A 21,068-nucleotide genomic window follows, 5' to 3' on the forward strand; every position below is an offset into this window, starting at 1 on the left:
GTAGGGAGCTAAACTTCCATTGTTTAAATCAAACTGTCTTTATAAAGCATATATTTTTCATAGGCAACTGAACACTAATTACCATCACCTTTTTACCACTATTTTTTTTTTTACCTCATTCCAGATTTTTTTCCCCACACAGTTATCAGTAACTGCATTAATGCTTAAGTATGTTATCACTAAGTTCTCTACATAAGATTTGTTTGTTTGCCTCAAATTTTTGAGGATCAAGGCTGGAATTTTCAAAGAAGCCAGGAAAGGGGGGGTACCTGGGTCCCACTGAAAATGTCCCTTTTTAAATGTATCTTATAAATTTAATTTTATATCCGGATATGAAAATGCTACATACTCACATTAAACATTTAAAAGTACACTTACCATTGCTTGCAATTTGGAAAACTTCTTTTAAAGTCAGTATCTCTACAAAGAACATATCATATTTATGTAAAAAGGTGAATATAAAACACATTATAACAACATTATTACATGCATCTACAACACTCTAGTTTTATCTTCTTTTAAAGAAGTTCTTCAGTTTCTGCTGAAGAGGAAATTCTCTGAAACAGCCCCTCCAGAAGAAAGGCAGCCTCTACTGGTCCATAAAAACGTTAAGCTTTTTACCAGATACACAGCTTTTGGAGGCTGTCCCCTTTTCCTGTGTACAGCGGTAGCAGAGGTGTTTCTTGACCAACTGACACTGATTCTGTTGAGGGACTGAGTCATATAAAATACTGCCATCAGACACAGAAAGACGCTTCTTAGTGTACTACGTCAAGGGAAAAGGGTTCTTCTCAAAGGATCTGAGAAGTCAGTAACCCAAAGACATCATCTACAATTCTGTTCAGAGGTCAGCCAAGAAAAAGATTCTGGGGCAAAGGTTACAATGAAGTAACAACTAGTGAGAAAAATTATAAAAAGAGAATGGCTTGGAAAAGGTTTTCTTTTTAAGATGGTAACTCATAAAACAAATATCTTTGATATCTGCTTGTTTTTGACCTATCTTGCCAATTTTAATTAAAAGATCTAAAAGGAAATGTGATCTCCTAAGTATACGTGCAGTGCTTAGCACAAAGTGTCTCAATCTGGAGTGGGTTTTTTGTGTAGTATCACAACATAAATAAATAATATCCATGTTCACTTTTAAACATTATAAAGTAATTGTGAACCAGGAGTGGGAACATTGTGAACATTTACAGTAACTGTTTTAAAGTACAAAAAGGTATTTAGTTATTTAGGCTTATCTTAGTCTGCAGAAGAGACAACTGAGGGGGGGATTTGATAGCAGCCTTTAACTACCTGAAGGGTGGTTACAAAAGGTATGGGGCTAGACTGTTCTCAGTAGTGACAGAACAAGGAACAATGGTCTCAAGTTGCAGCAAGGGAAGTTTAGGTTGGATATTAGGAAAAACTGTGTCACTAGGAGGGTGGTGAAACACTGGAACAGGTTACCTAGAGAGGTGGCAGAATCTTCATCCATGGAGGTTTTTAAGGCCTGGCTTGACAAAGCCCTGGCTGGAATGATCTAGTTAGGGATGGTCCTGCTTTGAGCAGGGGGTTGGACTAGATGATGTCCTGAGGTCCCTTCCAACCTCAATTTTCTATGATTTGATGAAAAGAACATAATCTAATGAGTTACTGGGTACAGCATCAGCTAAAGACTATAACCTTTCCAGTGGGAAAGTTTTCATCTGTCAGTAAATCATCAAGAACCATTTTCAAACACCCCTAAATATTCAAATCTTTAAGAATTGTGACAGTGGCACAATTTTTAGATATAAGTAGAGGAATATGGTTGCTTCCCTGTTCCAAAAAATAATTTTGGCCTATTTAGTCCCACAATCACTTCTGTCACTAACAACTTGCTTTCAGAAACAAGAACATCTTTTCAAATATCCATAGGAAATTTAGCATAGGATGGTTATGTAACATTTTAATTACATATTGAAATATTTTTATTTACTCCGTTTTGTCTTTAAGTGTAACAGTGTTTTGTTGAAAATGGTCTTAACAGCCCAAGCAAAATATTCCAAAATAAGCATTTCATATGAAAGGAAGAGGGCTAACATTGTACCCATCTTGAAGAAAGGGAAGAGGGACAACCCTGCCAACTACAGACTGGTCAGTCTTACTTTGGTTCTGGGAAAAATCTTAAAAAACACTTGTCAAGGAGGCCATCAACTGCAACCTCATAACTGGCAGGATATTAAGAAACAACCAGTATGGCTTTAAGGGGAGGTCATGCCTAAGAAACCTGGTGTCCGTCTATGACCAGATAACTAACCAACTGGATATGGGACATGTGCTTGACATTATCTACCTAGACTTCAGCAAGGCCTTTGATACTGTCCCCCATGGGATTCTCCTCAATTAAGCTGGAGGACTAGACTGGTCTACAGTGAGGTGGGTTGGCAACTGGCTCAGAGGCCGATCCCAACGAGTTGTAACTGATGGGATAGCCTCATCCTGGAGGGCCGTCTCGAGTGGTGTCCCTCAGGGATGGGTGTTTGGACCTGTGCTCTTTACCATCTTTATCAATGACTTGGAAGAGATAGTGGAAAGCACAATGATTAAATTTGAGGACGACACCAAGCTGTGGGGAAATGTGGACACATCTGAGGACAGGGTAAGGATCCAGAATGACTGTGACAGGCTGGTCCTATGGGCTGAATGCAATCAGATGAGGTTCAATAGGGACAAGTGCCAGGTCCCTTATTTGGGTAGGAAAAACCCTCATCATAACTATACAATGAGTGGTGATCCACTGGCTGACACTGCATCTGAAAGGGACCTGGAAGTGACAATCAACCAGAGAATGGACATGAGCCATCTGTCCAATGAAGTTGCCAGCAGAGCAAACAGAACTCTGGCATGCATCAGCCAATGTGCTGCCAATAAATCCAGAAAAGTGCTCCTCCCCCCCCTATTTGCCATTGGTGAGGCAACAGCTGGAGTGCTGTGTCCAGTTCTGGGAACCACGTTTCATGTAGGATGTGGATAAGTTCAAAACAGTACAGAGAAAGGCCACCTGCATGACCAGGAGCTGGGGGATAGGCCTTATGAGGAGAGACTCTGGGAATTGGGTTTGTTCAGTATGAGTAACAGAAGACTGAGAGGTGACTTGATAGCTGCCTACAAGTATGTCAGGGCGAACACCAAGATCTAGGGGAGCAACTCTTCAGAAAGGCACCTCTTGGGAGGATGAAGTCCAATGGGCACAAGTTAGTTTAGGGAAAATTTAGGCTGGACATAAGGAAAAAACTTCTTTTCCGTAAGGATATCTAGAATCTGGAACACATCCCAGCAGAGGTGGTGCAGTCAGCATCCCTAGAGGTATTCTAGAGAAGGCTGGACAGGCACCTTGTTACACTCGTTTGAGACCAACTACCTCCTGCCCATGGCTTGATGATCTTACAGGGCCCTTCCAGTCCTACTTTTCTATGATTCTATGTTGTCTAGCCAAGGTATTAATATACTACTCATAAAAACCAGGAACTTTAGGCATTTGTAGGCTTGGCAGAATTCAATTTTTAGCTTTTAATAATGTTGACAGCTAACATAAATGCTTATTTTTAAGCATTCCTTTTGATTTTTATCTATTACAATTTTCAGGATTGCACAAAGTTAGGGGTGTTTTTCGATATTGATTAACTTAAATTTTCAGGACTGTGAGAAATAAGGCCTGTGGGTGGCAGACAATTTAATGATGACAGTCTACTGTTAAAAGCTTTATAAAAATCACATCAAAATATAAAAAAATAAATATCCATAAATCAATAAATCATACCTGCTCTAAATTATTCTATACATATACATTCATCAGAAAGGAGATGGGTGGGCAGGGATCAGAAGTGGAGGGCACCAGAACTCCCACAGCTCCCTGCAATGGCCACCCTCAGCGCTGGTGCCCCACCACCGGCTTAGCCAATCTGGCCCTGCCAAGGCCCTTCTGCCACCAGGCTGAAGCCTAGAATACTCTTTCCCCTTTGGGTAGGGGTTTGCTTAAGTAGCCTGTTATCCAGCCCACTTCCCCCACCTGTGAAGAAGCAACTAATTGCTTAATTGATGAGTCATTAGGCCACCCATTGTTTTCCTATTTGACACCTCTGCCTCTCTTTCATCCACTATCCAGTAACAGGGGTAAGGGTTCCCTGTTACAGTCCCCTTTCTATAAATTTAAATTATTACTGATGAAAATATATTTTCATTGGTCTGTGATTATGTGGTGAGATCACCATTTATTGATGTTTATTTATCAATAAAAATCAAATCCTCCCCAGCCTAGACATTTGCCTAGGGCCCTTTACTTTACTGGTAGTATGAAGCAAGCTGTCTTACTGACTGTGACTTATTTTATCCTTGGGCTCCACGTGAAGAGAAACTGCCAGTAATTACAAATTATATAGTGGTTTCGCAACGTAGACAAACATCCACGGGACAACAAATATCCAGCAAATGACCTGCTAATTATTCTGAAGCTTAACTAGAAATCAAGATCTGCATGTGTCACTTAAGATGAAGAGTGCAAAGCCTGCAACTTAAACAGGTCAATTTGTTTATAGAAAGCAATTCATGTTTTTGCTGAAATTACATTGGATTAATTTCTAAACCATGGAAAAAGCATTCTATAGTGATAAAATATTAACTGCTTATATTATGAATATAGCTCTCTGGATCTCCCTAACTTGTTGTATTTTAAGTACCCTACTATTGTACTGCAAGAACACTGAGATGAACTACTGCATCTTTCTGAATAACAGCCACTATTTGATTATTTGATTACCTTACCTTTTAGATCCCTTTCTTTAAACTGAGTAATGGGAAACATCATGGCATCAGCTAATTGAGTTGAAAGTACTGCATGACAAGAGCTAAGCTGTTGGGGGAAAACCAAAAAACACACATGTAATTAGTCATTGGAAATGTTAATTTCAGTTCCTCCTCGCTTTAAAATGTAACCTTCAAGAAAAAAGTTGTTTTGATATGAAAGAGAAGCAAGGTTTGTTTAGTAATATCTTTTACTGGACCAACTATCTAGTTGGGAGAGATGTCTAACAAGCTTTCAGGTACAAAATCCCCTTCTTCACATCTGGAAAAAAGGAGCTAGCCAAAGCCAAACAACAGGTAAAACAATTACTTTAGTTTAAACTCCGTGATGTAAATAAAAATAAAAAGGTTTGATAATATTTTTTATTGGACCACTATATACAACTGTTGAGAGAAATAGTTAACTGTATTAATCTGAAGTCATGCAGAAGGCAGAGCCAGATAACATTTTAGAGACTAACTCATAGAGAGAAGTATGCATTTTTATGGGCAACAGCCTACTTCATCAGATGCCATCTGAAGACAATAGAAGAATTTGGCTTGTTCAGCCTACCAAAACAAGGGCTGAGGGTATTTGATTCTTATCTATCAAACCAAATGAGGTTAACACCCGAATGAAGCTACTAAGCTACACAGCTCCACCAGCACAAGAATAAATGGGCAGAAACTGGCCATGAATAAATTATGGCCAGAAGTTAGTAAATCTGTGAAACATAACAGCAAACATTTTCTGGAACAGCCTTCCATTTCAAGTGGAGGGGCAAAAAGCCTTAAGCCTCTGTAAACTATGATAGGGATTACAGGTGGTGGTTCATTCAATAGTAGGGGGGTGGACCTGATGATCTAGAAGGTGCTTTCCACAGTCCCAACTTCCTCATTTTCCTCACCTTTTCCTTTTTACTGTACTTTAATACTAGTTCATTTACTTGTTCATCTCCTCTTAGTTTAGATTACAAACTCTTCATGATGCAGTCCCAATCTTGAGACCATGTGTGTATCTGAAATAGACTTCTATTAAGAAGTTTTTTCCATCTGTCTGAAAAGACTGGTGTCAAATTTACCTGCATTTGGTGCTAATAAGTCTAGTAGCTCCTTGCTGTGTAGAATAATGTTTGTAGCAGACAGCAATATGAAAGTACAGAATAAGAGTAAGACATTGTTTCTAAATTATGTAAACTGTACTTTGTTATATTGCTTCTGTAAGTTCCGGCCAAACAATTTTAATCTTTATATAAATGGCATGTAATGTATTTTCTTGCATATAACCCACACCTTCTCCCCAAAACCAGCTAGGAAAAACTGGGGTTTGCATTACAGGCAAGGAAAAAGGCTCCCCCTGGATCTGGAAATTAGGCTGGGGGAAGGGGGACCAGAGAGATGTCAGCATTAATTGCCACAGCTCTGGGAACAACAGCAATTCATGCTGTCACCTCCCTCCCCACTGCACTGCATTGGGTGTCACAGGGTTGGACTTGGCATGTATCCCCAGTGCAGAGTGCCAGATTGAGCCCCTATGCATAGCCTCCAGCCCTAGAGACTTCTTACCCATATTCCAAGGTAAGATTCTTTTTCCTGCTTGGGGCCTTCCAAAAAATGAGGCGTGTGATATATTTACGGTATGTTATATGCAAGAATACATGGTAATTAAAGTAGTAATAATAATAGAAGTAGCAGTAGCAGTACTATTACTGACTGTTGTACTACTACTAGTATTGATAAATGAAAGAGATTTCTGAATGCTTAAGCTAGAGGAAGCAAATGATAGTTAATTTCAGAGTCTGGAGATCAGGGCAAAATGCGGCCCGTGAGTTGGATGCGGCCTGCCAGGCCATTTTATCCGGCCCGCGGGGCCCCCCCAAATTTAGAAAATTAATATTTATCTGCCCCTGGCTGCCCAGCATGTGGCCCTCAATGGCTTGCCAAAACTCAGTAAGTGGCCCTCCGCCTGAAATAATTGCCCGCCCCCGCTGTAGATGGAAAAAGATAAGCTAAATGCAAAAACACTTGCCTCATCTATCACTTTTGCAAACTGTTGTAGGGTAGAGCTCATAACTTCATCATCACCCCCTAATGGAAAACGCTATAAAAATAAAAAAGAAAATCTGTTGGTTACAGCTTTCTTCTGTCATACATACAGCAGTGTTAACAACAGAATATATGTAGGCTATGTATGAAAACTAAAACATTGGGAACTTAAGATACCAGTGCAGATTTAGTACCACTACATGTGTCATTTTACTAATATATTTCTTTTATATGAACATGAATATTTATGAAAACTACAGAAAAGTTTACCGTGTTTTTTTAAACATTAAATCTATCTTTCAAATCTGTTCTAGGGTTCAGAAAAGGTGCATGTTGGACCTGAGAAAATGAAGATTTTATTCTTTTTCTGCCAAGTCTCAATTTTATCACAAGCCTCACATTAGATATTTACCTTAAAGCTGTGGATCTTATCAGGCAATTATATAAGAATCAGGCAATTGTATAAGAGTCTTTTATGAAAGTAAATTTCTAGTCTTGTCTTTTTGGAGTAAAGTTTGAAAAGAACTACCAAAATGTTTACAAAAACTGGAAACATTTAACAAGTCTTAAATGCAATTTTTTTAAAAATGGATACTTTTAAATACAATCTTATGATATGGGGCTCTAATAAAATTATGCAGTAATAAAAACTGCTCGGGTAGGTATCTGCTTCTTATTTATGAGAGAACAAAAGTAACTGATCCTTTTAAGTTGAACCTATTTAAGCCCATTTTGATTTTTTTCAGACAAAATTATTTTAAATATAACAAAGTAAGAATATGTAGAGCTCTTTAAATTTTTATTTTCACTGTTTCCTGTAATATGGACTTTGCTTTTAATACCAGTATTTTTAAAAATTCCAAAAAGACATAAATTATACCCATTTCAATATGCACAATTATTGACTTTAATGCTGAATTTAAATTTAAACTTCAACTCTTTTTATAAAAAAAAAAAAATCAAGCTAATTTAAATTAACCCTGTGCACACAAATACACTCTTACATATACATATTTCCTGTTGTAAACTAATCACAGCTTTGTTACAATAATCTATACCAGGGCTGTCCAACTGAAACGCTGCAGGCTACTGTGCCACTCCCTCCATGCACTGACTCTCTGGGTTCCCCTTTCTCCTCTGGCTTCTGTTTCCTGTCCCCACCCTAGATACAGGGTAGCATACCCTATGGGGCTCAGGGAGCCCATGGCTTTGCAGGGCCTGGGGTCCCTGCTATGTGGCACAACAGGGGAACTCTGTGGTAAGTGGCCCTCATCTGCTCCAAAGTTGTACAGCCTTGATCCATACTATGCAAGAAAAAGAACTGGAACAAAAACCAGGGATCTGGGGGGCCGGGCAGACCTGACACTGGGCCAGGAGTTTTGCTGCTGCAGAAGGAAGGCCTGCCTCACCCCTGTGCAGGGGCCTGGCATCTTCCTCTCTCCCCATGGCAGCAGGATCCATGTACAGGAGAGATCTGCAGCCCCAACCCCTGGGGGCAAGGGGAAGCCGTGGCTCCACAGTTGGCAGCACCCCCTAGTGGCTCAGCCAAGCCTGCTGTGCCCCCCCTGAGGCTCCCTGCCAGCAACCTGGGGCCCATGCAGCATTGGGCACATGGTGAAGACATAAGGGGCTGGCTCCGTTCCTGCCAAAGGTCACTAATTGGTAAACAGTATAAATGTAATTGTTGCTTAAACATTTAATCCTTTTTCATCCCTACTTCAGACCACACCATCTCGTCTCTTACCTGGCAACTAAAATTAAAGCTGCCACCTTACAATAGATCATTAGTTTAGGCTGCTGTCACTTTAAAATTCTCCAGAGGACAAGCATTCACTTAGCCAAAGAACTATACTACTGAGGGTGATGGAGCTGAATAGTCTAAAGATTTTACTTTTGGAAGCAAAATCACAGCAAGACTAATTTACATCTGCCAAAAATGGGGGTACCTTCTACATGGAATACAATTAAATAGCAGTCAGCTACTACCAATACACATTTTATCTTGATAAGATTTTACCTAGATCAATTTTGCACTGTGCTCTGGGAGAAGAAAAACTTACAAAAGTCCATTCTCTAAACTACTAGAAATGGACACAAATTTATACCATACCTGCTTCTCATATTCCTTCAGAAGTTTTGAAGTCAGATGAGTTGCTGCACTTAATTCATTCTGGTTAAAAAGAAGGAAAATTGATTACTTCCTAATTTAGCTTTCATATCAATGTGCAGAAGTTGTAGACAATGAGGGACGAAATTTGAATATGGTTAAATGAGCACTCTCAAAATACACCCAGCCAGATTTTGAAAGGATGTGAGCATCCACAATTAGTATTGACATTTACATGAGTTGTGGAAGGCCTGTATTTCTGGATTTCACACCAACAGCACCTACAATGTACTATGTGGAGCTACTAGACCCTCAGTAATGGGTTTGCAGTAAAGTCTCCATGCAGAAAACAGTATTCTGTACAGTTATTATGATGCAGCTGTTTTAGTTCAAGCTAGTCATGGTTTTTAGTTCAATCATGGTTTCCAAGTATCAACAGTATCACACACGAAGGGTGAATTTAGAACAAACTGTGCCACTAAAGCTATATCTACATAGATATTTAGGGCCAACCTTAAAATTGCCTTAAAGCCCAAACCACCAAGCATCTTCTCTATAAACCTCTCCACAGAACAGTCTAGTCTGGCCCTGGAAGCTTTTCTGCACTTCTAGATATGAAATCAACCCCATGCCTTCTTGCCTTGTAGCCCTCTCCCCTCCCACAGTGTTTGGAGCCTGTCTAGGTGGTCAGTTAGCATAGTAAGCTTAACCTGTCTGCTTACACATTTTATCAGAAGTTTTACAGATGGGATCTAAGCAATGATCTATGCAAGCAGTTTCATAATAGGAAATACCTGCATCCTTTATAATATACTTGAGCATCAAGGGTGCAGAAATAAAAAGCAAAACAAAGAAGGCAATAAAATGAAGTACCATAAGAACATGCAGATGATATATAGTTTGGTCACAAGAAGAAATAGTCATCCACCACACCACAGTCAAAATGGAAAAAAAAGGAAGCAAATGCAAAACACAAGCAATAATGATAGCAAGAGACAGTAAATACTACAACAGTGAAGGGCATTTATAACTTTACATTACAACTACAATCTCAATTGGTCATTAAAAAAAATCACTAGCTGCTACTTCCAACATCAAAGTCCAATCATCTGAACACAAAACGCTTGATCTAGTAACCCATTTTTATAGTATATCCCAATCAACTCTTTTTATATAATTAAATCACTGCAGCAAATGATCTAGACAACTAAAAGCATGATAAAATGTGTTACCTGGCAGCTCTGTGTTCTTGAGGAACAGTACACAGCCTGTCTGACTCCCAAAGAACTCGCCCCTGCCCCCAACAAGAACTGATTAAAGGAAGGACTTACAAAAGACAATGAAAATGCAATGGGAGATGCACCTAAATCCCTCCAGACAAGGGTGACAGGGGTGAAGCAACTCCCCTGGTCTCATGTATATTGGAGATGGAACTGGACAACAACTCATTTTCATGGGAGATGGGACAGGAAAGCACCTTCACTAGCATCCAGAATGGAGAACAGAGATTCCAAGATAAGGACCGCACTGAATTCTGCATGATGGGGTATCTCTGCTCCAAATGCTAATCAGCCCACATCTGCACACACCCAGCTCAGCATACATCAGACCAATTCTAGTAATGACTCCTTGATGGTACCCAAAACACTGAATCTGCCTGTCTGTATTGTGAGCTCCCACACCCACAGCCAGGAGTGATCAGTTCCTATTACCCAGCATATGAACCATTGTTTACCCATAAACAAACCTGGTGTTCTCCCTTGAGCCACTGTTAGTTCTCTACAAAAACCCCAATCCAAGATAAAGTTTCTGTCATAGTTTCATAGTAACTAGGGTCAGGAGGGACCTGAACAGATCATCTAGCCTGATCCCCTGCCACAGGCAGGAATAAATGCTGGGTTCACAAGACCCCAGACAGGTGATCATCCAACCTCCTCTTGAATTTCCCCAAGGAAGTTGGTTCCAGATTTTGGCCACCCTAACTATAAAATATTGCCTTCTGATCTCTAATCTAAACCTGTTCTCTATCAGCTTATTACCATTGTTCCTCACCACCCCAGGTGGTGCTAGGGAGAAAAGGGCTCTACCTATTTGCTGTTGATCTCCCCTGATGAGTTTGTAGGCAGTCACCAGGTCCCCCCTCAGCCTCCTCTTGCTGAGGCTGAACAGGTTCAGGTCCCTCAGTCTCTCCTCATAGGGCCTGTCCTGCTGCCCTCTCACCAAGAGAATGGCCCTCCTCTGAACCCTCTCCAGGCTGGCCACATCCTTTTTAAAGTGTGGCACCCAGTACTGGACACAGTACTCCAATTGTGGCCTGACCAAAGTCGCATAGAGGGGGAGTATCACCTCTCTGGACTGGTCTGAGATGCATCTTTGGATGCATGACAACGTAAGGCTGGCCTTGCTGGCTGCGGTCTGGCATTGGCGGCTTATGTTCATCTTGGAGTCAATAATGACTCCAAGATCCCGTTCTGCCTCTGTGCTTTCAAGAGGAGAATTCTCCAGCCTGTATGTATGCTGTGGATTCCTTCTCCCAAGGTGCAACACCCTGCATTTATCTATGTTGAACCCCATCCTATTCTTATCTGCCCATGTTTGTAGTCTGTCTAAATCTATTTGCAGCCTCTCTCCCTTCAAGTATGTCCACCTTGCCCCATATCTTAGTGTCATCAACAAACTTGGACAGCATGCTTTCCATCCCCTCATCCAAGTTGCTGATGAAGATGTTAAACAGTGCGGGCCCGAGGACCGAGCTCTCGGGTACCCCACTGCTCACATCTTGCCAGATTGAGTACAACCCATCCACCACTACTCTCTGGGTGTGCCCCATCAGCCAATTTTTTACCTATCCAACTGTGTAGGCATCAATGCCAGTCGCTTAATTTACTGATGAGGATGGGATGACAGACAGTGTCAAAGGCCTTCTTAAAGTCTAAAAACACTATGTCCACGGCAACACCATCATCCAAGGATTTAGTTACCTGGTCATAAAAGGCAATCAGGTTGGTCAGGCAGGACCTGCCTTTGATGAACCCACGCTGACTGTCCCTGAACATGATCTCCCATGCTGGCCCCCCACAGATGTGCTCCTTGATGATTCTCTCCAAGATCTTCCCAAGCACCGAGGTGAGGCTTACAGGCCTATAGTTACTTGGGTCCTCCTTCCTCCCTTTCTTGAAAATTGGGACCACATTAGCCAGTTTCCAATCCCCTGGCACCTGGCCAGATGACCACGAATGCTCATATAGTTGGGCCAACGGCCCCTGCCAGCTCCCTCAACACCTTTGGGTGGAGGGCTTCTGGACCTGCAAATTTAAAAATGTCTAGCCCTTCCAGAAGATTCCTAACTACATCTGCGCTGACTGAATGCCTGACAGAGCTATCCCTGGGATTGTCCCAACCTCTGGTAGGTGGGATGTCCTGGTCCCTGTTCAAGAAAAAAGAGGCTGTTAAAAATATCAGCTTTCTTGTCTTGCATAACCACAAGATTACCATTTGCATCTTGCAGGGGTCCTACATTGCCTGGTTCCCTCTTCTTGCTCCCAATGTACTTGAAAAAGTACTGTCCTGGTGCTTGGATCCAAAAGCTGCACCAGTTCCACTCCTTTTCTACCTGGAATCCCTCCATTGATTGTGCTCAGTACTTTGCCTGTCTGCACGCTCCAACAAACACCTGGGAACCTCAACTGGCTCAAGGTTCTCTGAGCGGTGAGACCCAAACTCTCCCTCTCTCTTTCTCTCTCTGACTCCAGGAACCTGACTTTTATTGTCTTACTCCAGGTAAGAGAATTCTCTTATTACAGCTTTCTAAACCTGACTTTTGTTTTCTCTTACTCCAGGCACACCTTTCTAAGCCTGACTTTTGCTGATCAAACTTGAGCTAGACCTCCCCAAATACCTAACTGAAACCACGTAATACTGTAACTATTTTATTTGTCTCTCTTGTATGGCTATTACTACTGCTATCATCATAACTTCATATACCTGGCAATAAATAACTTTATGGTCAAGCTGGCTGCTATACTCTCTCTCTGAACCTCATTTACTCTTCCTTCCCCTTGACCTCCCCATTTGCTCTGCAGCAATGCTTCTTTTACCTAAGCCAAAAATCCCTGTAATTCCCAAAACTACAGTGAGGTCCGCCCATCAAGGGAGTTACTACTAAAACCATTATGACAAGAGATCAGGACGTGCTGAGTTTTGAGGCACATGTTTTAACAAGCAAAAAGCCCATTTAATTGCCATGAAAAATTCTATTAAGAAACAGCATGCACATACAGAATGTCACTCTGCATCTCTATTTAACATAAAGGAAAACAGTAATTTTATTCCTTAATCCATTTCACTCAAATTAAAAATTTTAAAGTTTAAAAATATAATTTACTGTATTTAGCGAAGTGGTTAAACAATATTAAATCTATTTTATAAGCTTTCCAAATATATTCAAGAACACATGCAACTTTACCTGTGCATCATAAATTCGGTGCATGGCTCGATATAACTGGTTGACATAACTTGAAATTGCTGCAGCATCTTCTTCAAATACACCAAGCAAGGAACGTGTCTGTAAAAACAGAAAGGATGACATGTTCATTTGTGGGTTTGTTTTTAAAACCAGATTCAGAAGTGAATAAGTGTCCTTGTATTTAAAGTTGAACAGGATGTGTTTCTTGAATTGTTTAGTAAAACCAAATAAGACAATGTTCATTTGTAAAGAGAGACAGGAAATGCTTCAATTAAAAAAAAAAAGGTCTTTTTTTAACTGAATACATTTCCAACCGAAAGTTTATAGTTTCATCTAACCTTACTAAAATGTTGGTATAATTAAAAAATATATCTGCAAGTTTCTTACTTGATATGTGTATCAAAGAGTGAGGTATGCTCAGCCTCACTTGTGTCTGGCTACCCTGCCTCCCAGGTGATAGGACTAAGTCCAGAGATCAGGTGAGGGTCCCAAATATAAGGACAGGTCTCAGCCCAGTCTTGGACAGGCTCTCTAGAAGTTATAGCTAAAAGAGTTGTAGACTCAGGATGACAGAGAGGGTTTTAAAAAGCCAAAACCCCACCTCCCTATAGAAGACAAACAGTTCATGATGCAGGTTGGAAAAAAAACCCTACAACAAAAGTGAAATTTTAGATAGAAAGTGATCTGGGGAGACAGATCACAAACTGTTGCTCAATAAAGCACAACAAACTGCTGCTTAATAAAGAATCTCCAGACCAAAACCTAGAAAGTCAAAAGATTTAGCTTTCCTTATATTGAACTGTTTGGAGACTGCAGCAGAGCACTAAGGTGCCTGCTACTTGGAGAGCCGGGATAACCACCCAGATGTAGGCTGCCGGGGCAACCAAAGGGAGCTAAGGACCCACACCTGCCTGGTCAGCTGGCCAGAAGGGGCGGGGCTGGCTCCTATATAAATCACAGGCTAGAGGCAAGAAGGTAGTTCCCTGCTAGTAACCAAAGGGGTAGGAACTTGGCTGGAGCAGGTGAGGTAAGAATGCATGAGCAGTTGGTATGGGTGAAGGACAGAGCACCCTTAGGGGTGGTTTGAGTGATGTTGTAGCTGATTGGCAGAAATTTATGTTATAGCCTAGGGGCTTGAGTTTTGTGTTTACTGTTTATGACTGGAGGTTTGGGTAAGGCTAATAGGGGTTGGAGGAGGCCTCATAAGGGGACCCATGGCAGAGTGAGAACCCAAATCCCAGGCAAAGGGGGCAGTGGTTGTGAGACAGGGGCTGCAGAGAGCCCAAGCGCCAAAGAGAGTATAAGACTGAAGCACATCTGGTACATCAGTGAGGCTTGAGGTATGGTACAAGGGTGGCTGGAGCCATGCATAGCCCTTATAAGCTGGGGTGCGCAGGAATACATTAGCCCTGCTTCACTAATGGGTACAGGAAGAAAACCGTGTCCAGGGAGATGAAGAGGCAGCCTCCCTATCATAAACACTTGAGATCAAAGACGTGGTGGGTGAGAAAGAAGGGTGCTTTATAGACAAACTGGCCATGGTAAGGGGCACCGCACTAGGGGAGAGCATGGTGACCCTAGGATGCCCTTCCTGTTACAGAGACAGTAGTGCTAAATCCTACTAAACTTGAACAATACTACTGTGAAGTGGGAACAGGCTTCCACTCTTGCTAGATAGTGAGAGACTTCAACACCACATGTTCTGAAAAGGAGCAATGAAAAACTGTGAACTCACTTTCTGTATGCTGAAAGTAAAACTACAAAGCTTAACTGGAGGACTATATCCCAAGAGCCACCCAATGACTGGATCACCAGAAAGGAACCTGAGGTGAAAACTGTATCTGGAAGGTCCAGCACTTTAAAATTCCATATGGCTATATCCATACTTTAACTGAATATCTATCAAGCATTGCTGCAATTTTAAAAACCAGTTCAAAATAACTGTATAGCAAAATCTTAACGTATTCTAAGTTGCTGAAATAATGCAATAATGGCCTAGCTGCTTTGCAAATATACAGAAAAACAAAGTGTTAGAGTCAGTTAAGTGTCCCCAAAAAATATACTATTAAAAATTAACAAGTAGATTTTTAGGCTATTTGACCCTTCTTTGCGCATACATATAGATGTTAGGGGCAGATTGGTTCTTGGCATCTGTTTCTCAATCTGGGTTCTACTTCTCTTCAGTAAAAGACTTGCCCCTACCCTCTTTACTCCTGTTGTAGCATTTACGCTATCAAATCTCAAATTTACAATGGCTATTTTGTCTTGCATTAGTTGCTGCTATAATACATAAGAGCCCAAAAATCCAACAGTCACATTCTGAAATGTTAAATGTAAAAAGCAAGCCTAACTTTACAAATACAGCATGTACAACTGCAGATAAAAACATGCTGCGTGCACTTAGATCAGAGTTGGTCATGAAATTTGCTACAACTATTTGAAAATTGTGACCTGTTACAAGGATATCCATTTTGCAAACCTGACAAAAATCTGAGACCATGATTTGCTGGTGATCAACAACTGATATAAAATGTTGAGTATTTATCTAACTTCCACTGAAAACAAAGCTTTAGAGAGAAAAAAGACAAGTGAGATGATGGACACTTATTTTTAGCCAAATAAAGCTGGATTAATGGCTTCATAATCCCACTTCATAGTAGAATGAGCCTTATTACCTTAACAGTAAGGTGTCTGATTTATACCAACACAACTTGAACATGGAAGCTTATGCCTTACTTATGTTTCCTGCCATTACAGAACAAATACTAACAATCTCCATTCTAACAGGGAGTCCCACCAGCATCCTAATGACTTAATAGCAAACACTATCAGCCATTTATCTACCTCAAGTTACTGCATGTTTGGATTTCAGGGTTAACCCTTTATCTGCAGCTCTAAAGCAGTCGGCTTAAAATGCACTGAACAGAGACTTCAAAAACAGTTACTAAAATAACTTCCCTTTAAATCTATTTTGTTCATTTACCAAATGGAATGCATGAGCATTTTGGGGTAGCATCCTAAAAACAAGCTCTCTCAAAATAGGTCAAACGGACCAGCGTTGAGGAAACTTTCTCCGTTTCAACTAATACAAGCATCATCAAACACTGCTTATGCACCTACAATATCAAGGTGAATGTTTTGTTCCCTTCCAATCTTTTTCTACATACCAAATACGTTTAATTGTTTTCCTATCTGCCAAGCACATTTATTGTATGAGATTAAGTGGCTTTCCTACAGCAAGCAGGTTTAAATACAACATGAAATCTGACCCTGCCTTGTTATAATCATGCACTCAAAACAGGGTTTTTTTTTAGGTTTTCTTCCCAAAAACCATTCTAGAAAAAAATCTATATTTTAATAAGGGGATGGCATGGGTGTAAAGAAGGAAGGAAAACAAGAAAACTGTTGCAAATGTACCCATCTACCCTTACCCTCACTCTAAACTTCTAATCTTTGAACTTTTGTTTATTCAAAGATAAGAGGAGTTGCTCTCATTTGTACTACCCTACCTTTCTAGCTGTTTTTCTATCTATCATTTGTAATGGAAAATAATTTTACAGCATACTAGGTCAAAAACAAAGTAGTTTTGTCAGTGAACTGGTCATTCAAATGTACCTTATGCATTTAGGTACATGACATTTGTTGCATGACTATTGTGTTAATCATCTATCACTACAGCATGCCATAAGTTCAGCTAATTCATGATATGACAAAATGGCAAACCATCCATAAAGATGTTCTACTTGCAACATTAAAAGTTGCCTTGTATGAATATTGAATATTTATCTAAATAGCCTTCACTTAAAATTCAGCTGTAGAGGGCAAACCGAGAGATGATTTGACACTTCCTTCTTTTTAGTGCTACACCTTTTGTGGATGGCTTGTATCCCACTTTAAACTGAATGTGAGCCATGTCTGACTTGGAGCTGCCATTTGCCGATCCTCACTCCCAGCTGAGTGTCAGGATCATGCCAGGCAACCCAGGTCCCCTGCCCAATCCCCAGGATGGAACTAGGGGCAGCCCCAGGTCTCCAACTGGGACCAGGGGCTGCCTATGTCAATGTCTACATGGGTCTAAAAACTGTGCATGCAACTGGGCTGCAAGTGATGTTTAAAGACTTGGAGTCCAGAAAACCAGCATGCTGGCTTTTAAAAACTGGGCTCCACACATGCTTTTTAGAGTGGGGTCTGCTCTGTGCCCAATCTCAATGCTCAGCTGAGCATCTGAATTGCACACATGCAGCCCTGGGGTCCAGGACAAAACCACCCTCTACCTGAACCCTAGGAATGGGCAAGGGACAGTCAGTCACATGACTGGGGTCTGAGAAATTTTATGCCCTGTCCTAAACATTATGTATCCTGCCAGGCACATGTGGGATAGCACAAAAGATTCCTCAGACATCAAAGGCACCATTATTTTAACATCTGCCAGGACCTCACTTGGGAGTCCTGAATTACAGATTTGTCAGATACTCACTGACAAATGCCTGTGCTTTCAGAATTCCTACTATGTTGTTCTCCTCCTCAGGTGTAAAGGAACTGTGTATTCATGTTTCATGCTAATACCCAATACACAACCTTTAACAAGACAGCATACTCAAATGTGAGCAAGTAGTAAGGAAAAAGCTATTGTAGCACTCATGTACAGCTTGAAAAATGAATCTAGTTGTAAGATGTTTCAGTCTACAAATAACAGCTAGAATGTATAGTTATAAGGCTGAACAGAAAATATTACGACTTGATTGCACTTTGCTCATTATGACTCTGTTATTATGAAAGCAAAGGAGGTAAAAACTTAAATGTATTGTGAATCTGACTTCCTTTCAAATCATAGACAAAACAAAATGAGATTATAAAGAAATAATAACTACTGAATAAAACTGTGTTCAGAATGCAGTACTAATGACTGTAATGTTTTAGCCTTAAAATGTAAGAGACTACTGCATCTGGCTTTGGGTGGAGGTGGGAACTACTCCTTTTTTTTTCCTCTTGAAAATGAAAAATCTTACTAGATTAAGGTATTTGATTGAACAGGGCCTTTATTCCCAGTCTTTTTGTTATTCTGTAGTCCAACAGTTTTCAAAGGCAGACCGTAAATTTATGAAGACCACTGAATAAAGAGCTAATGTAACATGTCTGAACAACCGTAACATTTAGCATACCGTTGTACTAAACTAACAATCTCATGGTGGTTTTGATATTCTCCATAATATCAATGAGTGGATGGATATAATCCCATCTTGAATGGAAGTTAACGGGGGGTTTTCTATCATGTTGAGAGATGACTAATTCTGCAACTGAATAAAAGGAAAGACTGTGAAATTTAGAACATCAAATATCACCCTTCAGGCTGATATTTGATGTCCTATATCAGGAAGGAATTCCCCCCCACCCCCACTCTAAGAGAACAAAATATTTTCCATCAATGATTGAATCTTTACCATACCATGATCCTATGCTTTAAAATGAGAGCAGTAATAGACTATGGATTTTCCATCAAAAAGTTATGTACATTAGTATGTGTATGTTAGGTTGTAAATCTTCAGAGATTGCTCACTGCTAAATGAAGAATGCCATCCTTGACATAACTGAGTAGTAGTAGTAGTAGTAGTAGTAATAATACTGGGGGGAAATAAAAACTTAAATTCTGCTTCATGGTATTGTATGTTTAATGCTGAAATAACAGAATCAAAACTATATGTTTTTAGAGGTGGGCAGCATCAGAACAGAGCACCAGAGAATGCATGGAATAAACTTACTAGGAAGATGGCATTTTCTACCCTATCCATACACACACGTTAGAGTGATGCTAGCATGAAGTCGAGCAGAAGGCAGTCTCTAAGATGCCACTTTGCCTTGCCTTCTGCATATGGGTACAGTTTGGGACTATTTACGTGTATTAAAATGGTTTGGCAACCAACAGGTCAACAAGACTTTTGGCACATGCCCAAATAGGAGTTTGGAAGTGGAGACTGCCCAGACCTTCGGTCTCCCCTTCAGGCCACACTCCAAAGGCTGGACATATGGTGCCTCCATGGCTGTAGGTGTATAAGCACCTGGGAATTGAACCTGGGTCTCCTGCATGTCAAGTAAGGACTGGTACCACTGAGGACTTCACATTAAAATGAAGCCACAGCTTTAGTTCCCTGTCTGGAGAACAGTCATAGGACATTTGTTCAACTCAATACTTGGGGAAAATATTCTGCTGTTGAGTAGAATAAGAATATACACAATACATAATAAGAAAGCATAAAGGCAGCAAAGAGAAGAAGAGATCAACGCTAGTCACCTTAGGCTGCAGAGTATTTACAGATCTGTATTTCAAGTGTGACTAGGGTCTAATCCTAAGCAGCGCACATTAAAATGAAATGTTCTCAGCATGCCTCAGTCTTCATTTCTCTTTCTAGCTCCCCCATGAGCAGCAGTGTACTGAAGTGCTGTTTAAGTGAAGCTCTAGCAATGGTAGTTCCTTTGAAAACTTCTGCTCCGTGGTCCACACTTCTCTCTGCTTTTGTTCCCAAATAACATAGCGACTCTGTCAGACTATGTTATCGCTCCACTATGCTATGTTATCAGCACAATATAGTGATATGCTGATGTCAGTAGCTTACAGATAGGAGAAGAAAAATCCTAAAGAAATTACTTAAAAAAAAAAAGTCTTGTTTGCCAGCTTTTTAGGTAAGAATTTTAATAGTGGCAGGATCTGGATGGCAATGTTCGAGCTTCCTGAGTACTGAGAACCTCCATATCCTCCTACAGGGAACACAGAGACCAAAAAACCACCCCCAAACTAACACCCACGTGCCTGGGCTACCAAGAATTTGGGACATTTGCTGTATGACAGCAAGGTCAGAATAAAATCAGTGGCTGGAGACCGGCTACTAAAAAAAAAGGGACAAGGCGGAACTTGCCCAAAAGCCAAGTGGGCTGCAGAGGGGAGGCAGGCCTGAGCCAACTCCCATGGCAAAGGGTAGTGCTAATGGCAAACGCGGCCACCCAGAGAAAAAAAGTGAAGCAATGGGTGTGCCCGGGCGCCGCCCTCAGCGCCAGGCCGGCCAGTCGGGTTGCTGCCCTGACACGTGCTTCGCAAGCACGAAATCCGCCTTCCCCCCAGGTCAATTGCGGGGAGGGGGCCGACGCCAGGCGAAGACCCCCCCGGCCCCGCCCGGGGAGCAGTGGCGGCGGCAACACGCGGCCCCGGTGCAGGTGGCGCTGGGCACCCCCCGCTTCCCTTCTACTCAGCAGCAGGGCCTGCTCGGCCGCCCCTCAGAGCACCTGCGGGCCGGGCCGCACTGCGCTGCACAGCCCCGCCCGGGCCCGACCCCGCGCTCGCCCCTCACCTGGGGGCTGTCCTCCAGCGTCTCTTCGATGGGCAGCTTGTCGATGCCGGGCATGGCGGCGGCAGGTCGGGGCGGTGTGCGCGCCCGGGCGGCCGCCGCAACCCCTCCCCCCTCGGACAAACTCCTCCCCCCCGCCGCCTCAGCGAGGCCACAGCACCAGGCCCGAGCTCGCGCCGGAAATCCCGCCCCGGCCCCAACGTCACGCAGCTGGAGTGTGCTATTGGGTATTTCTATCGACTCGCCTCGCTCCTCATTGGCTGGCGGAGCCCCCAATCGGGCGGCTCGAGTGGGTGGACGGGGCTGGCAG

At 41.6% G+C, this 21,068-nt stretch overlaps 1 protein-coding gene across 1 annotated transcript in view; it reads right to left on the minus strand.

The window, feature by feature from the left end:
- The window catches only part of APPL1 (adaptor protein, phosphotyrosine interacting with PH domain and leucine zipper 1), an 85,814-nt gene extending 64,943 nt beyond the window's left edge, over positions 1-20,871 (minus strand). The window contains exons 1-6 of the mRNA XM_019504609.1: positions 20,762-20,871; positions 13,422-13,520; positions 8,960-9,019; positions 6,833-6,904; positions 4,786-4,873; positions 379-420 (exon numbers count right to left, since the gene is read on the minus strand). Coding sequence (XP_019360154.1) covers positions 379-420; positions 4,786-4,873; positions 6,833-6,904; positions 8,960-9,019; positions 13,422-13,520; positions 20,762-20,815 — 415 coding nt within the window. The 5' untranslated portion in view covers positions 20,816-20,871. The remainder of the gene's footprint in view (positions 1-378; positions 421-4,785; positions 4,874-6,832; positions 6,905-8,959; positions 9,020-13,421; positions 13,521-20,761) is intronic.
- Positions 20,872-21,068: the final 197 nt, after the last annotated feature.

The sequence above is a fragment of the Gavialis gangeticus genome, unplaced genomic scaffold (genome assembly GCF_001723915.1).
Source record: "Gavialis gangeticus isolate Ggan-Ray unplaced genomic scaffold, GavGan_comp1, whole genome shotgun sequence".
In the NCBI taxonomy this organism is placed as follows: Eukaryota; Metazoa; Chordata; order Crocodylia; family Gavialidae; genus Gavialis; species Gavialis gangeticus.